Source organism: Anolis carolinensis, chromosome 3 (genome assembly GCF_035594765.1).
Source record: "Anolis carolinensis isolate JA03-04 chromosome 3, rAnoCar3.1.pri, whole genome shotgun sequence".
NCBI lineage: Eukaryota > Metazoa > Chordata > Lepidosauria > Squamata > Dactyloidae > Anolis > Anolis carolinensis.
In genome coordinates, this window is record NC_085843.1 from 17929954 (window position 1) to 17953785 (window position 23832).

Consider the following 23832-nt stretch of genomic DNA (forward strand, 5'->3'; position numbering starts at 1 on the left):
GAGTGTGCACATGGCCTCATGCTTTGAGAGAGCACTAGTGGCTGTAGGGCTGGCTTTTAGGGCAGGCAATCATGCACACATTCTTCATGCTGGGGGGGGGGGGAGTTCCCCCCTCCATAGTATTTGCATTCCCCCCCCCCACACCCACACACACACGCACACTTTCACAGGGCTCTTGCGCCCCTAACCCCTATGAATGTAACTGGGAGTAGTAGTCCAAAGGGTAAGCTTTTCAGCCTCTATGACACTTCTGGTGCTACTGCACATTGCTGGAATCATGGAAAGATATATAAAAAGCCATTTTCAGCTGATCGCATTTGGAAGTAGCTTGATTATTATGGCATGTGATGAATATATTTAGAAGATTAGATAAACTGGTCCTATTGTGACTATATTCATATATAAGTTCATTGATTTTCACCAAATTGCCACATTTCCTAGTACCCCATTTGGTTGTACATAAATACTGGAAATTTCACATTTTTGTCATAATCAGCAAGTGTTATAAATGAGTATGTAGTCTAAGTTAGACAGAATGCAAGTATTCATCATAGGAACGTCTTTAGGAAGAAAAGGTGGCAACGTTCTAAAGCATCAAATGCAATGAAGGCTACCCTCAAAAAGCAATTTCTTCTTCCTAGCCTGAGGAATAAAGGTGCCAAGAAATAGTAGAATATCATGAACCCTAATATCATTTTCTAACCCGTCATATTACAAAGATAGTTTGTTGGGTATTATGTTGCTGGATTGGGATTCCCCCCCCCCCCTCCTCATTTCATTCTTTTTGAAAAATGTGTTTATGCTGAATACCACCAGAAGAAATATTGGGTGAATATATCCAAAAGAATAAAAACGTCACTTTTGAATTAATCTTTACCTTTCTTCTCAATAACTCAGGAGAAAAGTAATGCAGGAACATTTTTTGATATAGAGTTTCTTATAAATTTATCCTCTCCATGCATACTATCTCTTTTCTGGTATTTTTATTTCTGAGCAAAAACATTTTTGAGAGATCATCATCTGTGTTTCATAACACCATCATGATCTACTGGAACCCCACCGTAATCTCTCTTCTTTACATTTACTTATTAAAACATTGTTAGATGAGAAAGAGAAATGTCAGTTGTATCTCACAATACTATGTCAATAATGGGCAATGAGAAATGATTTTATGCCTGAGCTAGTCTCATGTGCATAGGTTTAGTAAAAGTATAAGTATCTGTCAGAGCTATAGTCCCAATCACCTCAAAATTAGACACCTGAACCTTGGCAGTTGTACTACAGAGAATTTTAATGCTATATGGCTTTTAAAATACATACTTACCTGCGTCCATGTGCTTGAGACCTGAACTGCCATCTTCAGTCTGTAGGTGGCAGATGTCCATTATCTGTACATAGCATTGAGGCTAATACAGTTTGAAGCCAAGGGAGATAGTCTTGAGGGGCAGAATTATAATGCTGCCACTTCCCCTCTGGTGGAGAACACACACACACACAACAAGGTAAAAAAGCATGCATTTTATCTGCATTTTCATATATTTTTACCTGGCTACCTCCAATGAGCAATCAAATACCTCTATTCTAACAGCATGAAAAAGTTTGTGAAGCATAAAATGTATTTTGCATTCAGTGACATTTGGAGTCTCATTATTTCCAACTTGAATAACCTTTCCTTCACACTACCCTGTCATTATGTTTCCATATATTTTCAACTCTTACTGCCTTTTACTGCACTGAATAGCTGGGAGGGGTGAAAGATTCCCATCTTAAATCTTTTTTTTTTTTTTACTCCAGAAGCCACTCTCTTTGACTTAAGCTGTTGCCACTTTTAAAGAAATCCAGCGGAGAGGGACAATTCAGTGTGTAAGAGATTTGTGTGAAGCTCTTCAATGTCCTCATGGGGGCAGATGCACAACTTATAGACACAACTTTTCTTTTTTTTTCTCCTGATTTATACCAGCATCCAGATATTGGCATTTTTTTTTCTTTTGTGTTTGATATGATTAATCATTTTCTGGATTGAATCCAGACTTGGTCAAGCCTATAGTAAATCCACTGACATCAGTGCAAGTTAGTCTTATTGATTCACTATCTCCACTGCTGTTTTTCTATACCAATCAGTAAATGCTTAAACACCCTGGATCTTGGATGAGCATACAGCCAGGCTTATGTTAGGGAAACTTAGTGTCCTTCCAGACAGGCCCTATGTACCAGGATCTGATCCCAGGTTTTCTGCTTTAAACTGGATTATATTGCCAGAAAATCTGGGATAAGCAAAAAACTTGGGATCAGATCCTGGGATATAGGACCTGTGTGGAAAAGCCCTTAGGCCCCTCCCACATACCCGAATAAAATCCCACATTTTATGCTTTGAACTGGAATATATGGCAGTGTGGACTCAGATAACCCAGCTCAAAGCAGATATTGTGGGATTGTATGTCAGATATTCTGGGTTATATAGCTGTGTGGAAGGGCCTTTGGTTAACAAAGTGGACGATGAAGGTAATATCTTCTAGCTTTGTCCACCTGGATTCTCCATGGAGCAGCAGGTGAGGCTGGGGTCAAGGAGAGAGTTGCAGTGGTCTATTAGGATTTCATCTTCCATACCAAGTTCTCCATCTCACAGTTTGCTGGATTTGAATGTTTATACTTAAAAATCAGTGGCTGTGGCAGAATAAGGAGTCTCTTGGTGTATCACCCAGTCTTTCCCGAGCGGTCTCGGCGGTGATGTTGGACACACTTCAGGTTACTGTGCAGGGAGACGTCAACATCCTTTCAGAGACTTCTGTCTCAGTAGCTGCTCAGGACTTCACATCTTCCATGACAACCATGGGTCTTTCCCAAGTAGTGCCTGGTATCATCCATGCTGCAGGACACATTTAGACCTAGTTTTCTATGCACAATGGGATGATAGGGATCATGGACAACCACACACTTCTTGGTGAATTTTAGATTCACTGGAAATTAGAGCCTCTGCAGGGGTGGGAGTGGGTGATTAGAGGCGTGTGGATTCAGAATTATTCCTGATGCCTCTTGGGGGGTTTCCTGCTACCTTGACAGCAACTCCTGTTGAAGATCTCTGGAATAGGGAAATGGCTAGGTCATGGACACATCATTCCTAACCAAGAATTGGGAATCCCCGGCGTTCAAGTGATCTCACTGGAGATCAGCTATTGGCAATGATGCAATGCCACAAATAGAGGGCAAAAGGGAGAAATGTGCCAAGAGGAAGGTGTGCCAAGCAAACCCTTGTTCTTATTGCCTTCCACCTGGAAGTCTTTGTCTTCATTGTGAAAAACCATGTGGATCAAGAATAGATCTCTATAGTCACTTACGGATCCACCACCAAGACTTTACCCTTGGAAAACAATAATATTCATCCATGAGTGATAGCCTGTCATATAGTAGTAGTGTCCACTCCCATGGAAAGGAGGCAAGCCTGCATCCTGGTTCACTGGAGAGCCAATAGTGATGAAACAAGTGAAACAGACATTGGAATGACAGTGACATAGACTTGGAGTGAACATAGGCTAGAGCTCAGTTGAAGGCCTGTACTGTAGTGGTGATGAAAGTGAATAAATCCTTCTTCATTGCCACCATTGCATCGGCAGTGCCATGCAATGGGGCTGTCTTGAGTGGCCAGGGTAATTTCCATTCTGCACCACAAGAGTAAAATGCAAAACCATTTGACAGCACAACACAAGGAGTTTGTATAATAATAATAATAATAACAATAACAATAATAATAATAATAATAATAATAATAATAACTTTCTTTTTATACCCCGCCCCATCTCCCCGAAGGGACTCGGGGCGGCTCACATGGGGCCATGCCCGATACAACAATCAGAAATCAGTCACAAAGCCATAACACAATTAACCCAATAAAAACATCAACATCAATTAAAAACAATTATTAAAATGAACATGAATCATGCAATATTAAAATCAGGGGACTAAATTCATAGATCCCGGGCAAAGTGCAGAAAATACAAAATGGAGAAAGGTAATTTCACAGTTAAAATGGACAATAAACTGCAGTGTAATAATGGTAAGGCATCAGGAATGGGGCAATTATAAAATGGGCAGACAGGTCAATCCAACAACAATTAAATGTCAAAGGCCTTTTGGAAGAACCAGGTTTTTAAGCTCTTCCGGAAGGAGAGGAGGGTAGGGGCCTGCCTGATCTCCCTGGGGAGCGAATTCCAAAGCCGGGGGGCCACGACGGAGAAGGCCCTGTCTCTCATCCCCATCAACCGTGATTGCGAGGGTGGTGGGAGCGAGAGAAGGGCCTCCCCCGACGAGCGAAGAGAATGTGCGGGTTCATAGGGGGAGATGCGATCTCTAAGGTAGGCGGTCTCTAAGGTAGGTATACAGCTTCATGGATAAAATGGCTGAAATCCATGCTGACTTGGCCACTGGAGTTGATACAGGTCGAGTGGATGTAACTTTGGACCCTGCTTGTCCAATGTTACTGAATATGTTATTGAATATGTGCAATATGAGGGTGTGAACAGGATCCTTGGAGAGGAGAAAAGCTTATATGAATACAGAACCCATGCCCTTTCTGGCTGTTAAAAGCAGCTTAAGATGGAATGGTGGATTAGGTAAGGGGAGTAGTGAATGCCTCACTACAGCACGGTCCTGCATACACTTCCATAGATCTGAACCCGGCATCTTGAAAGGGAAGCGATTAGAATTCTATAGCAATCACCATAATGTTAAAGAAACTTTGAAGGAAGGTGTTTAGTTCCCGCTGGCTGGGGAGATTGGAATCAAGCAAGTTGCGTGAATAGAAAACGAATGGTAGATGTGACGGCAAAAAGATGGTAATGTGATGAGCTTTGTAGTCTGAGCGTACTTCTCAGCAGGCACAAGGGCTCTAAGAGGAGTCAGGCTGCGAGATACTTCATCCCCTGAAGTGCGCAGACAAGAGGTTTTGAACAACTATTATCCATCAAAGTAGAGTCAGTCTAAGTTAGAGAATGTCTCCTTGATATCTATAGTTGATTTAAAAGCTTCCCATGGCTGATCACATAAAGCTATGCAGGGAGTTTAAAAACAGCTGGAACTTTTTAGGTAGGTTTTGAAAAAGGGAGGGGCCTGTCACTGATTGAACATTAACTATTAATTGGCCCCAGATTAGAACTTGATTTATACAGTGTCAATCTATTTATTTATTGTATCTAGCCTAGTCTACTCTACTGGTAGTAGCTTTCTGCTACAGGTTGAGTATCACTTATCTGAAATGCTTGGGAGCAGAAGGGTTGAATAGAACTCAAGAAGAATTATTTCTAGTAATGTTCATTTAACTGATCAATTTAAACATACATTAATTAGTTAATCATGTGTTGTTTACTTTGCCTATTGTGTGTAGGCACAGATAGCTTATAGTTAGGTTCCAAATACAATTTTTTCATGTTGTATTGTATTATATTTATAGTAGATACACCCCTGCAATTTGACACCAAATGCCTTTGTTTCTCCACCCCTCCCAATGCTAATACTGCTAAAAGATTTTTAGACAGAGGACAGCGAGGAAAAGTCGGATATTGATTGGTGATAAAAAAAGGTTTTGTAATAGGGTACTTCTTTGGCAGGGGCTTTGTTAACTGAGGAATGCTTGGATTTGAAATTTGGAGCAGGACAAACCTTTCATGCTCAGATTTATTTTCCATGCATCTCTTAGCTTGGCCTTTTTGTTTTGTTTTATATTTCCCCCTTTTCTTTCATGCTGCCCATATGAACTTTGTCTGTTATGTGGAGTACCTTGACATTTTTTTATTGTTGCTGCAGTTTCTCTCTGTAAACTATTTTTGACTCACAGGTGTGGGATAACATTTTTTTTATTTTTGCAGTGCTGCATCCTTCAAAGTCTTACAACTTTCTTCTGTAGATGCTACTGCCACTTCAGCACACCCTTGATTAATAAGGTCAATTTGAAAAGAGATGAGAATGGCAAGAAAATTCTTGCCTCTCAATAAAAAAGTCCAAACTGCTGAGACTTTTTCCTCCCTATTTTAGAAGATGAATCATGTGCAACTTGCTATCAACCCTTTCTTGGGTATGTGTGTGTATACATATATATACAAGAAACAGCTAATAGAAAATTGCACATGACATATGTGGGTTTGCATTTTATACTTTGTGAAAAATGCAAAGGTCATGAAAAGGGCCCTCATTAAAGCTGAGAAATAACCTCTTGGGGAAGTCACACCAAATGTATATGCTTTGGTTGGAATATTTAAAATGTCCATTGTGTAGGATTGCTATCGCTAAGCATGAAAAGGTAAAATACTATTTTATGCAACAAAGCCATAGTCTTAACATTTATCCTAGGATTTTGTCCAGAAAAATAATGCAAATACCCATTTATGTGTAATTATAGGCACAATCAAGTTTATACAAAATTTTTGACTGTACCAGCAATCTCATTTGTAACACTGGCCAACACATGTTTTGGTGGCTCAAATATTAAACCTATTTCGGGGTATATTTGAACTGCATAAGTCAATTTTCTGCAGACCCCATGAATTTCATAAGGGTTTATTAGGCAGGGATAGACATGGCCTATGGGACCCATTTTCGCTATAGTATTCTACGAGTGATGTAGTTTTCAAAGACTACTTGCAGTAGTAGTAGTACTAGTAGTAATAATAATAATGTAATAATAATACTTTATTTACAACCCACCCTATCACAAGGTGGTTTCCAGCAAAATAAACATAATTCAATTCCAAAACAACAAATAACAAATCAAAACAATGGGTAAAAAGAGACTCAATAAAACTTAAACAACTTAAATAAACAGACATGATACATCACAAACATTACAACATGACAAGCTTTTAAAACTCTCTCAAAATACTTTGAAAACATATAGATATAAGTATAAATATAGGTATTTTATATAGGTAGGAGCCCCCAGTGACGCAGTGGATTAAGCTGAGCTTCTGAACTTGCTGACCTAAAGGTCGGCGGTTCGAATCCAGGGAGTGGGGTGAGCTCCCGCTGTTAGCCCCAGCTTCTCCAACCTAGCAGTTCGAAAATATTCAAATATGAGTAGATCAATAGGTACTGCTCCGGCAGGAAAGTAACGGTGGTCCATGCAGTTATGCTAGCCATATGACCTTGGAGATGTCTATAGACAAAGCCAGCTCTTCAGCTTAGAAATGGAGATGAGCACCAACCCCCAGAGTCGGACACGACTGGACTTAATGTCAGGGGAAAACCTTCACCTTTACCTTATAAATATAGATATAGCTATATGGTGTACTCTTTGTGTCAATAACAGTGCCGGAAATGTTGTTTTCTTCACAAAGCAACAATGTGCCAATTCTGTATAAAATAAGTCCCAAACCATGATGATTCTCCTCAATTCAGGATTCTTCTCAAAAAATTTTTATACCCAATAAACACATTTTTGACCATTTCCTAACTATTCCCCAGTATTCTGTCAATCTGTTACACACTCACGTCACATACCTCTGAATTGCCTGCAGCTATGCAAAGCAGTTTTCTTCCCCTAATTAAGGAGCTATCAGATTCCATGCTCTGAAGGAGGAATGTGTTAAGAAACTTCGTGTACACTAAAAGGCATAACATTTCTTGCACTGTTGATTAATTGGCAAATTTCTTGCTCTGTAGATTAATTGGCAAATGCAGCATTTCTACAATGTGTGTGTGTACTGATACACTACTAGAAATTGATCCAATGAAAGATGATACTTTATGTCCCTCGTTTGGTTAGCACTAGTTTGGAATAATTTTGATTCTGTTTAACTTCTTCTTTTTTCACACTATACGTCATTTTGATTCTGCTTTAATAATAATGACAGCATGCTATGCGATCCTGTGATTTGCAGTTTGTGGAAGGATATTTGGATTTCTCCCCCAGAAAGCTCTAGTTCATCCCCAAACTACAAATCTTGGCATTCCATATCAAATACACCATCTGCACTGCCATATAATCCAGTTTGAATCTGCATTATATGATCAATGTAAACTCATATGATGCCATTAAACTTCATTTTCTGAGGTCTGTACTGACGGTATAATACAGTTTCACACTGCATTATATGGCAGTGTATATGGGCCCAAAGTGGAATCATAGCATCACCATTGTGTGCTAGAAAAAAAACTCTTCTAGTTTTCTGTGGGAAGAGAATTTAATTTTAGGATCATGCCAGTCATGTCAGCTCTCACCTACTTTCTGCCTTTTCCTGCATTTCTGTTAGGGATTCCTCTTCTTCAGAAGAGGAAGAGGAGCAGGAAAGTGTTCATGAATGTGAGGGTGAGTTGGAATCTGAGGAGGAGACTTTGCAAGTGCCCTCATTTCAGGAGATGGGAAAGGAAACAGAGAAGAGACGTTGTTCAGCTAGAATAGCTGCCAGAAATGCAACTGAGTAATTAGGAACTGCCCTAGCAGCTGTGAGGGGACTCAGGACTATAAAGCAGAAGCAGGTGCAGCCAGCTCTTGCTGGTAACAAACTGACTCTAATGCCATCACTCCCCGTGTGCCTGTTTAGAGTCTACATCTGGATTTATTGCTGTTTCTTTGTCTGAAGTAAGGCTGCTATTTGACTTGGGAATATATCAGAGACTAAGAACTGCATTTGCCCTAAGAATTCCTTGCTTCCTTTTGCATTATTCCACTGAGTGTGCTGTACTTCATTTTGCTGAAATAAAGCAGTTTTCATTTACTTACCACAGTGTTTTAAGGTTGTTTTTGAAAGACAAAACAAGACAATTTCCTGCATTCAGTTTTTTTAAAACTCAACTTGCTTTGCCTTCAAATAGGAAAAAATCTGTGATGTTTAAAATATTCTCCTGTCCTGCTTTGCTCCAGAAACAGCCTTACAACATGAGCAAAAGTAATAAAAAAGCTTTACTTCAGCAAAACAATAATAATAATAATAATAATAATAATAATGCAAACAGCAATAAAGGTAACAGAAGGTAGTTCAAAAGCAATGCAAGGTCTTACAACAGACATGAAACAAAAATCGTTGGCAACAAGTCTTCATGGAAGACAGGAGCAAGAGTCTTTGGCAAAAAAAGCTTACAGTATACAAAAACAAGAGTCTGTGACAAGAGATCTTTTGCAAAACCAACACTGGAGCTTTAGGAAGGAGACCAGATCGCAAATACAAGTAGGTCGGTTGCTGCCAGCACTGACTACTGGCTTTGCTGATAATTTATAGCCTTGAGCTCCCAGCACAGATATTTCTAGGGCGAAGTCTGATTGCTCAGCATTTTTGCTGTGATTCTAGCTGACCATCTCCTTTCTTCTTTTGCCATTCACTGTTCTAAAAATGTAGGGACTTGTAGTATGTCTTCCATGCCTTCTTCTTCCTCCCTGACACTTGGCCCCAAATCCCCAAGTGCTATCCCTTCAGCCTCCTGTTCTACGTCCTCCTCAGAAGCAGACAAGTAGTCCACAACATCTCCAAAACAAGCTGTAATGAAATCATCATCAGCCAGGATTCCATAGTATTGACCCATGGCAATTAAAGTAGTGTCAAACTGCTTTAATTCTACCATGTTGATGTGCCCTTTATGATTTCCCCCCTTCATTCTGATGTATTTGCTTAGTATACTGCTTAGGGTTTATACCCATTGTTAGCATATTATATACCCATGTATTAGTCATTCTTAGATATAGATCAAGGGCAGGATTTGGCTCCAGAATTTTGGATTTTGATATGACCTATGGATAAGTTGATCATTTCACAGAGAGGGGAAAGCACAAATATTTTGTGCTATGTCAGAGAGAGTACATGTGATCAATTATTCTTTTAGGTTCTTCCAAGATGAACTACTTTTTATTTTTGCCACTCAGAGAAGGAAATTGTTCCTTTTAAAAAATAAGAATTGAGGTGTTGTACTCATCCTGGCTGTGGATAAGTCAACTCAGTTTTGGGAGGGTTGATTTTTTTTGGTCTAAAATTCAGGACTTGTACATGACTATATAGGGTAAATTATGGTTGTGTTTCTCCATTCTTCTGCTGACACAAGATAATGTATTTGCTTGCATGGTTGTCTATTACCCCAGTATGCAACAGGAACACACAATGATTGTAAATTAGGTAGTACATTATAGACACTAGCATATATTTATGCAAAATCAGAATATTCAGCTACATGTACAGATCTTGCAGAATTCTACTTACGCAACTGAGAATGGAACACCAGCATGATTTCAACCATGGGGTGGATCATTTTTGTATACCATTTTCTCTGTGTGCAGAAATATACATGAACATGATAATGTTTACCACATAATCGTGGGATTGAAAAATATTGCATAGGAAGTTCTATCGTGTTCATGAGTTCTGAAAGATCCTATAACACATTTTTTTGAAATTTGACAACTTACTAACTGTAAAACTTCCTTGCATGGCCTCAGGGAACATGGAGATACATATGTCATAATAATGAAAAATGTATTGCCGTAAAGTACAGTTGAGTGAGCAAATAATTGGGGTAAGGCTGGAAGGGAGAAGAAAGAGTTAAATTAATAAGTGGAATTGAAGTCTAAAATGGAATTGCTGATAATTTAGCTGCAGGGCTATCATAGAAATAAATAATGCAAGATCAATCAGCTTCCAGGAGATAGAAGTCATGTCAGCCATTAGGAAAAAAAAGAAGAAAATCCATATCAATTGCAGCCTTCTCCTCCTCTACATCAGCTTTCACTTTCATAACATTAGAGAAATAAGGGAAAATTGTTGTTTTTTTCTTAAATGGAAATAGTTTAGATTTTGCTTTTTCAAAAAACTTTTCATATACCATTTCCCGCAGTAGCAACATGGTTTGAAGCCAAAATCTTGCATTTTGCTTGGTTTGGCTACATTGGTTTTCCATTGTAGTTAATTGCTATGCTATTTAATTGCTGTATTGGTACGTTTGGTTAAGTCTTTCCCCACCCCCATATTATTTGATAGTTTTGAATCTTTGCATAAAGAATAAATAAAAGACCATGAGAACTTTCCAGTATAGATTTATCATTATATCACGCTTCTCCTCCAAATCACCAAATCCCTTGTTAGTAATTCTATTCTTCAAAATCACTTGGGGATGTTCTATCCACTTTCCTTGTGAATTTAGTTTTTACTTGAAATAAGATTCAATTTATTTATATAACAATTTTATTTCTTGGAAATCAGATGCCATTCATAGAATTTCCCATTCAAGTATATATTAGAAATCATTCAATCTCAGTTTCGTTGCATTTTCCAAAAATCAGAATGACCACTGTGTTACATTTCCTATTGGATCTGGAATTGTAGTAATAACAAATATAAATAATCTGCAGCTCATGTAAACAAATTATGCCTTAGTATTTCAAGTGAACTGGATCTTCCTGTCTCCTGTATATTTTATTTCTCAATGTGGACAAGCTGCTCCTGAAAGAGAAATTACTATGATATTTCAGTGTCTTCTTTTCCCTTCTGTCTATCCTCTCTGTTCAGTCCAACGTCATCTAAAGCCTTTCCCCAAAGATTAACGAATACCTTCAGAGCAGAGTGTAGAATAGCAGAAATAGAATTTAACATATGGCTGTATCATTAGAAGTCTGAAGAACAGAAAATTATTAGTGACTAAATAGATTTCAGGGGTATGCAGTTGTTCAGCTGGTGTATGTGTGTGTGTAGGTTTACTTGTTACTTAATAACTAGAGTTGACACAGCAAAATCTATAGTTCTCTACAAGTGGTATAGATCATTTGTCTTGCTGAACAGCCTGATATTTGTGACCCCATTATACATGTTCACTGCAGTTTATAGTGCATGGATAACTGCATTGAGATAGCTTAGTCCACCCTCTTGTGGCCAGAAGGGACTTTCAGGATTGCAGTACCAACTGAAGGGAAAAACCAAAATTCAGTGTTAGAGATAAGAATTGTTCGGCAGTGGAATACAGGCAATATCCAGGTTCTGTAGGTTTGTTCTTAAGATACATTTCTATGCAAGTCGGAAGAGGTACATTTCTAAAGTGTAACTCCATATATATATTTCCCATACTTGTATCCCGCCCTTCTCACCCCGAGGGGCAGCCTCACAACTGGCAACAATTTGATGCCCAACATACAATTCCAAAAGTAACAATTACAATGAAACCCAAACATTAAAACATAAATTAAAACAATTAAAGTCACGCATGCATTCTTTGGATAGCATAAGGAAAGGTTAACATCCCCATGATGTTTGTTTTGCTATTTGTACCCCTGTTCAGAAGATTTCACCTCACTTTCTGTCCCTGTGACAATTGCATTTTGAAAAATTTGGCTTGCTGTGGAAACAAGGATTGGAGATGAAGCTTCAGTGGAGACACCTTTCCCCCATGTTAATAACTCTTCCAGGAGTGAATTTCCCTTCCCAGAGGTAGATTTTTCTCACTTCCTGTTGTCTCTCCCCCATTCTCAACTATGAGCCGTTTGTAAGTTGGATGTTTGTAACTCGGGGACTGCCTGTACACTCCCTCGGAGTGTGGTGGGGTCTCTTTATTTGAAGGTTTTGAAACATAGACTGGATGACTAGCTGGGAGGACTTTGGTTCTGGATTCTGTCATGGCAAGGGGTTGAACTAGACAGTCCTATGATTCTATGATTTTGTGAATACACTCCTGGCAAGGCAAGAATCCCATATTCACACTGCTACAACAATTCTATGAGGAAACCCTGTCTGATGAATTTGACAATCTGCACTGAATGTAAAAGGCACTGTGTTGATTTAGGACACCTTATTCTTTGCCTAAATGCAGCTACTGAAAATGTAGATGTTGTCATTAGATCACAGGAGAAGACAGTACTCCCTCCTGCAGCCATTTCTTTGTTGGGGATGTGGGCATTATTTTTAATTACACTGATCAATTATTTTAAATTATTGCATTTTCAGTGTCTGCAAAACTTACTTTTTGGAGTAACTAACTACAATACCCAGAAACCCTGGGAGATTCTAGAAGTCCCCCCCCCCCCCCCCCGCACCACCACCACATAATTACTAAAAAGTATTTTTAACAAACTCTCTGGGTTTAAATATTTTTTAAAACATTTCCGCTTATTAATGTACTGGCGAGGTTCCTTCTTGCTTGGTCCCATGTAGAGTAGACACGTTCAATTCATTGGTGAATGGTGAGTCAACACATAAATAAATCCATTTGAATCCTCTGTTGGGAGAAAAGCAGGATATAATAAATAAACAAATACATACATACATTTGATTCAATAGCTCATCTGTAGTCAGAGCTGAGAAAAGAATTTAGGCCACTAACATTTTTTAAAGCCATGTATATCTGTTACAATTCCTGTGTCTTCTGAAAAAAGGCTGCTGCGGATTTCATTCATTTCATTTGGCACCATTCTGTCAAGTCAACTTTTCACAATGTAAACCTTTTCGTTCTGTTTTTGTCTTAACTGTTTTCCCTCAGGTTACAGTAACAGATGGAGGCACCTCGCCCAAGCAATCTACAGTCTGGTTGGTGATTCAGGTTCTGGATGAAAATGACAATAAGCCCCAGTTTCCTGAAAAAGTTTATCAGATCAAGTTGCCGGAGCGGGACCGCAAGAAGAGAGGAGAGCCCATCTACAGAGCCTTCGCCGTGGATAAAGATGAAGGCCCAAATGCGGAGATTTCTTACAGCATTGTGGATGGGAACGATGATGGGAAATTTTTCATTGACCCAAAGACTGGAATGGTTTCTTCGAGAAAGCAGTTCACTGCCGGGAGCTATGATATTTTAACCGTAAGCATTTATGACTGAAATAAGTGCATGCAGCACATTTATATTTCAAGGGCAAGTTCTAATTTTACAACTTCTTTATGCAGTTATAGTCCACCTGAAATATCAGCAAAGATGTCGTACTCACTTCAACATCCATTTAGATGGTCTTAATCTTTTCTGTTGAATCACTACAATAAAATTGAATGGGGTTTGACTCTGTTAAAAATAGATCTGTGTTTGAAGAGACATTGGGAATGGGAAACTAAACAACCCTCAACACTGAGAGTCCTCTGCTAGAAATGGCACTTGTAGTCATTCTTATGAATGCCATCTTTGCTTTTACAAGAGTGCCACCAGCTGTCCGTGGCTTTCCCTCTTCTCTAGAGTTGTTTTCCTTTGTTCATGTCTATGAGGGTTTATTGACTTGGACTTCTGATTAGTGGCAGGGAGGGGTCCCATTTCCAGCTTTACTGTAATACAAAAGACTTGAAAAAATTGCTGTGTGCCTTCAGATTATTCCCCATTTATGGAACTCCCAAGACAAATCTATAACAAACTTACCTTGGTGAGATGTGCTGATAGAGAGTTTACCATTGACTTCCTCTTAGTCTGAGAAAAGAGAACTTGCCCAAGGCCACCCAATGGGTTTCTATAACTAAACAGAGATTTGAACCCTGGCCTCCTGGAATCCTAGTCCAGAACTCAAATTATAATCAGCTTTCTACATTCATTGGGGTTAGGTGTGCAGGACCCTACAAGAATTGTGGGAGGGGAAACACATATAAAGAATCTATTGGTTTATTTTAGTTGAGGTACCACCTCTCTGGGAACCCCTGTGTCCTAAAGCATCATTTTATGCTCAGACACCATTGATAGTAGAGGATCTAAAAAATTGATAGTAGAGAATAGTAGAGGACCTAGAAATTCTAAAAGAGGCATTCAGTCTTCAAAGTTATGATTATGAGCATGATTACTGTATATACTAGAGTATAAGCCGACCCGAATATAAGGCGAGGCACCTAATTTTACCACAAAAAAATCTGGGAAAACATTGACTCCAGTATAAGCCGAGATACCAATAAAATTACATTAATTGAGACATCAATAGTTTAAATGTTTTTGAATCTTTACATCAAACTGTAATTTAAGATATGACTGTTCAACTCTGATTAAATCATTATTTTCATCTTCTTCAATGTAAATGTGCTTATGTATCCTTTTAATAATAATAGAGTGAAATAATAAATGTAATAATAATAATAAATGAAGTAAAATAATAAATGTAATAATAGAGTAAAATAATAAAAGTATTAATAATAATAAAATAGAGTAAAATAAATGTAAAAGCAACAGCAATAATAGAGTAAAATAATAAATATAATAATAATAATTAATAGAGTAAAATAATAAATTTAACAATACCAATAATAATAGAGAAAAATAATAAATATACCATATATACTTGAGTATAAGCCGACCTGAATATAAGCCCACTAGGACCCTCACCCGAGTATAAGCCGAGGAGGGATTTTCCCAGTCCTAAAAAAGGGCTGAAAAACTAGGCTTATACTCGAGTATATACAGTATGTTTATTTATACACCACTTTTTCTCTCCACAAAAGAGACTCAAAGCAGCTTACATTAAAAGTATTTCAATGCAATTTAAAATCTGCAGATATACAGACATCAGAACAGAATTAAATATCTGCAGTGTTAATAAATTCAATTAAAATTCATAAAATATTATTTAAAATATATTCAAAGATAAAACTACAGCATGACCTGACTTGATCTTAAAACCTTCTTCTTTAAAAGCCTGCCTGAATAAAAATGTTTTCGCCTGCTGAACGAAGGACAGCTCGGAGGGGGCCATTCTGACTTTCCTGGGAAGAAGGGAGTTCCAGAGTCACGGGGCAGCCACCGAGAAGGAAGGACCGCTCTCTCGTCCCCACCAACCAAGCTTGAGATGGAGGTGGGACCGAGAGAAGGGCCTCTTCTGAAGATCTCAGGGCCCGGGCAAGTTTGTACAAGGGAATGTCGTCAGCCAAATAGCCTGAACTTGAGCTGTATAGGGCTTGAAAGGTCATAATCAGCACTTTGAATTGTGCCTGGAAACAAACTGGCAGCCAGTGGAGCTGTAGAAAGTAGTTAATTATATTATGATACAATCTGATAAATGAGACTATTCTGGCAACTAGTTCAAAACTTCACCTAGTACAGAATGCAACAAATATATTATTGAGTAGGTTGTCTTACTGCTTGCATATTAGACTGTTCTGAAGGATCTACATGAACTGCAATAGCTGCTGGTAGCATCCACATTGCTGGTTTGGCAAATTCCTTCCTGATTTTAGTCCAAACTGTGCACTGTTACTGCACATTGTGAAGAAATTGTCCGAGGTACAACCTATTTCAGCGTATTTGAGGGATGGGGCTAGAATCTTGGCTAGTTCCTTTGCTATTGAGACTCAAGAAAGACCTTTCTTTAACACCATGCCGAATTAAGAACTGGATTTTAGCCTTCCTGTTTATTGCCTTGTCTTCAGGTGTTTGCATTCAAAAGGAGCATTCAGGCAGATGGCTTTGTCAATCAGCTGCACTGCTTTTTAATTTTTATTAAATTAGATCTCAATGAATATAAAGAGCACTAGGCAGTCTCAGCTTAACATGAGAGTTTTCCTTTCTTTTTATTTGGAATGGATAATTGGGATCTTTTTTAAAATGATTTTTATGTGGACTGGAGTTAAGATTTTTGGAGATGGTGCCTAAATGAATGATAAACAACAAAATATTGCATAAGCACAGGGATCTTTTCATGTGCCATGGAAATCAATGCCCCTCTCCCCCTCACACCCTACAACCCTTCTTGTTTAAAAAGCTTTAGCAGTGATTTCCACATAAAGGTAAAGTACACTGTAAACAGATGTTCTTCACAGCTCACGTTGTGAACTTAGTCTCTTTGGGATTGAATTTAATGAACAACAACAGGCTCATAACACAAAGTGCAGCCCAGGTCTGTGTCCCATGGCTCCTACTTTAGCTGCGGCTGGGATTTGGCACATCCTTTTGATTCATATTCTCCTGGATTCAATCGCAGCCTTGCAGAGAACATATTGCCTATTGTTAAGGATGGGCAAACAGGTCAATTTTGTTTTTGTACACTTGCTTGCATACATGTCCACACAAACATGCATATATATATATATATATATATATATATATATATATATATGTATTCATATAAAAAACAAATCTGTCCAAATTCTCAATACTGTGCATTGATTACCTTCAGTAAGTCCAGGTATTTCCAGTATTAATAACAGTTCATGGCTCCCAGGATCATGAATATTCAGGAAACAGGATTCAGCACCTTAGATAGTAACTTGAAATTTGGGGCTAAAACTGAATGCAGAAGCATTTTCTTCACAGAGGTATAATGCAATTCATGTTCTGTTTGGGACTTCCAATACCAAGAATTGCACACAGATCCCCAGTAGAATGAAAACTATTAACCCAAGTTAATAATACAAGACACATACTCCCTATAACTGGCTTCAGTTCAGCTTCTGGCCATGGCATTCTTGATCAACTTATCTCATTGAATACTTGTCAAAGGTAGTCTAATGTAAAATATTTTATGGTAGTGTAGGCAAGATGTAACTTAACACAGGCCTGATATCTCTAAAACTGTCACACTTGATAACATTAGCATTAAATGCAAATGAACCCTAGACACCCAGGTTGATTGCTCCAGATTATGAACCTGGCTGTCTTATGGGGAATGTAGCCACATGCAATGTAAACCTAAAACCTAATCCCCACTCTTCCTTTTTGTCTGACTAGGAGCTACTGAGTAGATTGGGTGCCTCGTGGTGATTAATTCCCAAATTATAAATGACTTTTTCTTTCAGTCTCTAATATGTTTTAAATGAATTAATCTAGGCATAGTTTGTATTCAGTGTAGCAGGTTAAAGTCATTCCTTCATCCTTTGTTCAGGGATGGGGAATCTTGGGTTCTTTGGATGTTTCAGAATTCCACTCCCAGAAAATCCCACAGGTCAATGGCTTGTAGGAGTTGCACTACAAAACATCTGGATGACCAAAGATCAGCCATAACTGTTTTAAACACATATATAAAAATCAAATTTAGCATTTTATATAGGCAAATTACTGGTTGACTACAGCTTTTAGAGAGGCGTGTGGATAAGTAGTTTGTTTCAGAGAAATGGTTCTCATTTCTTTTTGTCCTCCAGATGGTTGGGACTTCAACTCGCAAGAGGTTCCAGCCACTGCAGTCAATGCACAGAGATCCCAAACATCCAAAGAACCAGAGATTGAGAACCAGTGTTTAAGGGGGGGGGGGGAGAGAGATATGGACAAAGCTTGTGCACAAAGTGTGGCCAATGTGACCTATTTGTTTTCTCCATGTGCAACAGATAAAAGCAGTTGACAATGGCCGTCCACAGAAGTCTTCAACCGCACGCCTCCACATTGAATGGATTAAGAAACCACCACCGTCACCAGTCCCATTGACTTTTGATGAACCATTCTACAATTTCACTGTCATGGAAAGTGACCGAGTGACCGAAATTGTTGGTGTGGTCTCTGTACAACCTGCTAATATCCCACTGTGGTTTGACATAGTCGGTAAGCTTAGGCGCAGTGTTATCAAGCCATGTTCCCTAATAAGCATTGTCTAGATTTTATTAAGGGGAAAACTAACCCCGGACTAAAATAGTGAACTTAATATACTACTATACTACTTCTTTCATGCTTTGGTTTTGAGGCCTTAGCTAAGCTGTATGGCTGGATTGTTTCTTTCTCTTCCATAATATGTGATTGACTTGCAATCCTAATGTTGTCTTGTCATTTAAATTTTCTGACCATAGTTTGCTAATCTCATTTCTAAATGTATTATGATGGTAACTTAGATTGGCTGTCCCTCATTTCTCTCTCTCTCTCTCTCTTTTCTCTTCGCGCTTTTTTCCCCTTTTGCATTCTGTTATCTTGGTTTTGTTTTTTCTTTTGTTTCTTCTGCTTCCGACTGCTCTGCTTCAAGGTGGCAAGCATGCTCGAGAGATGTTCTATATCCTACAGACAGCTTGTGGGCAGAACTGTTCAACAGAAGGTACCTTCAGTGCAAACGCATTTGCTACAATAAACTTTCTCAGCTGCAGTCTTTTCTGTTGGTTGATTTTTTTTAATTTCCTTCTAAATATATGAAAATAATTTCCTGAAGCCAACTGTACTTGCATCTTTCCTAGCTTCCTGGGAGACAACACATGGACTTTGTTCACCCATTTGTCAGCAGTTTGTGTATTCATGCCTAATTGCAGTCTTTCTTTGCAATCATCAGAGTTTTATTCTGCCAAATAGCAATTTAAAGAGTTTGCAGCAGGTTTTGTAAATCATTCCACAGAAGTTACCAGGCTGTAAATATTGTCACGGCTCCGTAAAATATTATTAGCCATTTTGAAGATTAATGTAATTTATTCTATCTCATGTTGTCTGTAAAGATACCGAGAAACTGTAACTGACTTAAGATATACTTACTGAGATGTTGGGGACTGCAAGTTGTGGGGACTGTATTGTAGCAATTTTACAAAACCTTTGATTGCTTCCAGTTGGTTTTTAGGTTCTACTGAAAAGTCATAATGTATTTACTCATGTATAAGTCTAGACATTTTACTTAAAAAATCAATCCCAAAACCTGTTTATGGGTTAGTGTACCTTAACTCTCATTTTAAAAAGGTACCAACTATGACTAGAGTGGCAAAACATGAAAGTTTAATCCATACCATGAGAACCTAAAAGGAGCACCAACTCTGTTTTCTCAACCATGTCACCACTTCTAGCCTCTTGAATGCCTGGGTGGGAAAGGGCTGTGTCTATTGGCCAGCAGCATCAGGCACCTTGAAGTGGTGCTGACACTTTCCCCTCCTTGCAAAATGACCTCAACTTAAGCTTTCCTGTCTTCTCATTATGTGGCCAAAGTACTTCATCTTTGCCTCTAATATCCTTCCCTCTAATAAGCAGTCAGGCATTATTTCCTGGAGTAGGGATTGGTTTGATCTTCTTGTGGTCCAAGGCACTCTCAGAATTTTCCTCCCAATACCACAGTTCAAAAGTCCAGCACTCGCATCCATAGGTTACTATGGGGAATACCAGTGCTTTGACTATGCGGACCTTCGTTGCCAGTGTGATGTCTCTACTCTTCACTATTTTATCGAGATTGGTCATTGCTCTCCTCCCAAACACTTAGGTACAACGGTAGAATGTGGTTCTATGCTAGATGTTCTGTGTTTGGCAGTCATTTCCATTCTCAAAGAGTTTGCATATATCCCCAAATTATACTAACTGCAGTGGAGCTCAAGGAGTCCTCCGATGTGTTTAGGATTGTAGCTGATTCTGCAAAATAGTCTTTTCTTTAATGCAGTGGTTCTCAACCTGTGGGTCCCCAGATGTTTTGGCATTCAACTCCAAGAAATCCTAACAGCTGGTAAACTGGCTGGGATTTCTGGGAGTTGTAGGCCAAAACACCTGGGGACCCACAGGTTGGGAATCACTGTTTTAATGCCTGATTATGCAGAGGTACAGCCAGGTGACTCTCCACTTGATCACTGATGGAGAAAATTTAGGAATAGAAAGTCAGAGAGCTGCAAACCATAATGAGAAGGCCATATGAAGTAAGGCACAGAGCTCATGTGTCTTTATACATCCCTAATCCAAAATTAATTTTCTTAACTCTCCCAATAAAAATGAATTCAGGGTCTGCTGTAGAATGGAACAACAGCATACTAAAAAAAATGGAAAAACTGAAAATTATTCATCCTGCAGATAGCTAAGCAGAATAGACCAGCTTTGGTAGGTACTTGATAACTTTCATTTTCCTTAAAAACAATAATTCTTTCCATTCACTGTCTTTAACATTTTTGCTTCTCCTGGAAGGGAAGCTTTTCTCCCTTTTTATAGTTTAATTCTTTATAGCTTCTAGCATTCTTCTGGAAATCTTTATCAGAAGAGATATTATTTTGAGAAGCTGCTAGTTACTTCCTATTGCAAACGAAAAGGGTGGAAAGAAAATCTCAAAGGAAAAAAAGTGATTGATTACATGGTGTATTTTTAAAACTCCTCAAATGTTAATTATCTCACTTCACATTCATTTAAATCCCCATTGCTTAACATTTAAATCTAAACCCAAAAGCAGACGATCAAATAAAACTGATAAAAGAAGTGAGGCATTTGCTCAGTTTCACTCTGGATCTGTGATAGTCCCAATAGTAGGAAGCAAGATAGTACAGGAAGTTTGTGTTCTTACTTGGTTCTTGCTTCTCTCCCTCTCTCTTGAAAATCTCTTCATGAATTAAACATGACAATCAAACACTCTGGTGAATCAACCACTTATCTTATCTTTCTGGGAGAGTGGTTCTGGAATACTTTTTCCCCATTCCCTCATTATTTTCCACTTGTGATGCTATGGACAGTGCTGAGATGGAAATCCCAGCTATAACTTCCAATGATCAGAAGGATTCAGGTGTTAGCCTTGTTCATCTCCTTGGTTTTTTCAAGGCGAAAAGGGAAGATCTTTCAGAGAACTTGATATCTTAGAACCTCTGGGGCCTTCAGTTTTTTTCAACTGAGCTTAGACAGGTTTGCAGATGAAAAGAGTACTTTAAAAACACATTTCTCAAGTTTTAGGAAACCCTGATGTGAAAAATCCTGGGCTAAATACAGTAAGACCATCTTTGCTTTGCATAGACAGAAAATGTTTTAGAGACTGAGCGATTTTGAATTAAGATAAACATTGGTTCCTTCTTCATTGATCATTAATGCACACAAAAGTTAATGTGCATCAGTACTTTATCGTTTGTGCAATTACCATTTGAGCATCAAATTGATTCAAGGATTACCTATGTCAGTGGTTCTCAACCTTTGGGTCCCCAGGTGTTTTGGCCTACAACTCCCAGAAATCCCAGCCAGTTTACCAGCTGTAAAGATTTCCAGGAGTTGAAGGCCAAAACATCTGGGGACCCACAGGTTGAGAACCACTGACATGTGTAATCATCTGCACAGCAAAAAACTGCTTTCTTCAATACCAGTTTGAAACTGACTTGAGTGGTCAGTGTAGACATTCCAATTCTGAGCCACTCTCCAACACCTTGGTAGGTCTTATAAAATAACAGCTTTGATGTTTCTGTGTGTTTTCAATTCATTTCCGATTTTTAGCAATCCCCGAGAAAAACCTATTGTGAGGTTTTCTGGGAATATATGACTACCCAGTGGTTTTCTATGGCTGAGTGAGGTTTCAAACACTAGTCACTAGAGTAACTTGTTCTTTATTGGTGAGTTTGTATCTATGCAATAGTCCTTTGTTGAACAGTAGCTGCCACTGAATGATTTTAAAAGAATTCGATATAAAATTAGGTTAACTCCAGAAAACCCCGTGATAAGTTCACCTTAGTATTGCCATAAGTCAGAACAACTTGAAGACACACAACAGCCACAATTGGCTGTCCAGGGTGGAAATCTGGAATACAGAATCTATCCAGAATAATGTTGTTAATGGCTTAGTTCATTGTATTCTGTCATTGTATTCTATTCATACATCTCAAAAAGTTTTAAAAAATCTCCCTCAAAACCAATAGTAAATATGTCACCATCTTGGGGGGGGGGGGGGCGGACAGTCAGGGCACTTTGCATTAATGAAATTAAGGAAGGCCAAGATTTACTTCAGAAAATCAAAATAATATATAAGAACATAGTGAATTCATCTCAAAGGGTCTTTGATGTACAAAAGGAGGATTCATTTGAGCAGAGAGGATTCACTTAAGAAGAGCGGGAAATGGGAAAGTGCGTTGATCCCCATTAAAGTGTTTAAACAAACATTGCATTTAGTAGGTGCTTATCTAATTTTTTAAAATAAGGAAACGAAGGGACATTTTTAAAGACATCAACTGTACCATCTTTCCCTTTTAATTTCTTCTAACTTTTTAAAGGCAAAGCTTTCCTAAGAAGTCTGGCCTGATAAAGTTAACATTTTCTGATTACTCATTAAGATGGCTACAAAGCAACTTAAATTAAAAATCAGTGCTTTTTTGCTCCCCTCACTGTCCCTTTCTGGTTATCACTATAAAACATTCACTTTGGGAAAGGGTTGATTGTCCCAAGGCTAGCCTTCTTTCATCATACTTTATATGGTAAAAAAAATCTGCAAATCTTGTCTTCAAAAGGATTTTTTTTCTCGCAGACTGATCTAGAGATAGCCTATCTTCTCCTTCTTGCTCTCTTTCTTGGAAGTGAAAAGATGATTTTCTTCTTTAAAATAATGGAAAAGCATAAAATCCAAGAGAAATGTTTTAATACCTTGCTATCTCCATGACTTTAATTAAATGTCAAGAACAATTATGTATTCACTTACAATTAAATGCTATTAAGTGAATGTTTATAACAACCGAAATAAGATCAGTGATTTAGACAGGCATACATGTGTAGGGACCGAGAAGGAAACCTAATTATATTTAGACTTCCAGTGCAATATTCTGCTATGGATGGAATGGGAAAACTGTGGCCCTCCAGATATGTTGAGCTCCTATGATCATCCACACTGACAGTGATCAGTGAGAAGTGGAATGAGTGCTTTTCAAACTTTCAAGGATTATACTGTTAAGCAAATATCATATTTACTTGAATCTAATGTGCACCTTTTTAGCTAAATTACATAGCCAAAAGTGAGGTGTGCATTCACTTAAATTGTGCATTAGAATTGTACACATAAACTCGCCTGTGCCCCTCCATCACACTGCTCTGGGTCCCCTTGGGGGAGAAGAGCGGTATAGAAAATAAATAAATAAATAAATCAGGCCAAGACTGGTGAACTCGTCAGCCTCATCCTGATGGAGGTGCATGGCTTCCCAACTGGCTTCATTCACAAGACCTTCAAAACCTCCCCCTTAGTTTTGAAGGTCTTGTAAATGAGGCCTTAGTTAGGAGGTCACATCCCCTCCATCAGTTCAAAGCCAACGGCATAAATCACATTTTGCTCCAGATTGTTAGGGAGAATTTGGAGCAACCAGTGACTTAGTTTAACGAAGACCTGTTAAATCAGCC

At 38.4% G+C, this 23832-nt stretch overlaps 1 protein-coding gene across 10 annotated transcripts in view; it reads left to right on the forward strand.

Moving 5' to 3' along the window:
* Nucleotides 1-23832, forward strand: part of fat3 (FAT atypical cadherin 3) — a 572050-nt gene that overhangs the window by 406754 nt on the left and 141464 nt on the right. For 8 of the 10 annotated variants that reach the window (XM_062974535.1, XM_062974536.1, XM_062974528.1 and 5 more), the window contains 3 exons: nt 13432-13746; nt 18162-18372; nt 18785-18853. In XM_062974535.1, the coding sequence (XP_062830605.1) occupies nt 13432-13746; nt 18162-18372; nt 18785-18853 (595 nt within the window). The remainder of the gene's footprint in view (nt 1-13431; nt 13747-18161; nt 18373-18784; nt 18854-23832) is intronic. The other 2 variants (XM_062974532.1, XM_062974534.1) reach the window with 1 other exon arrangement.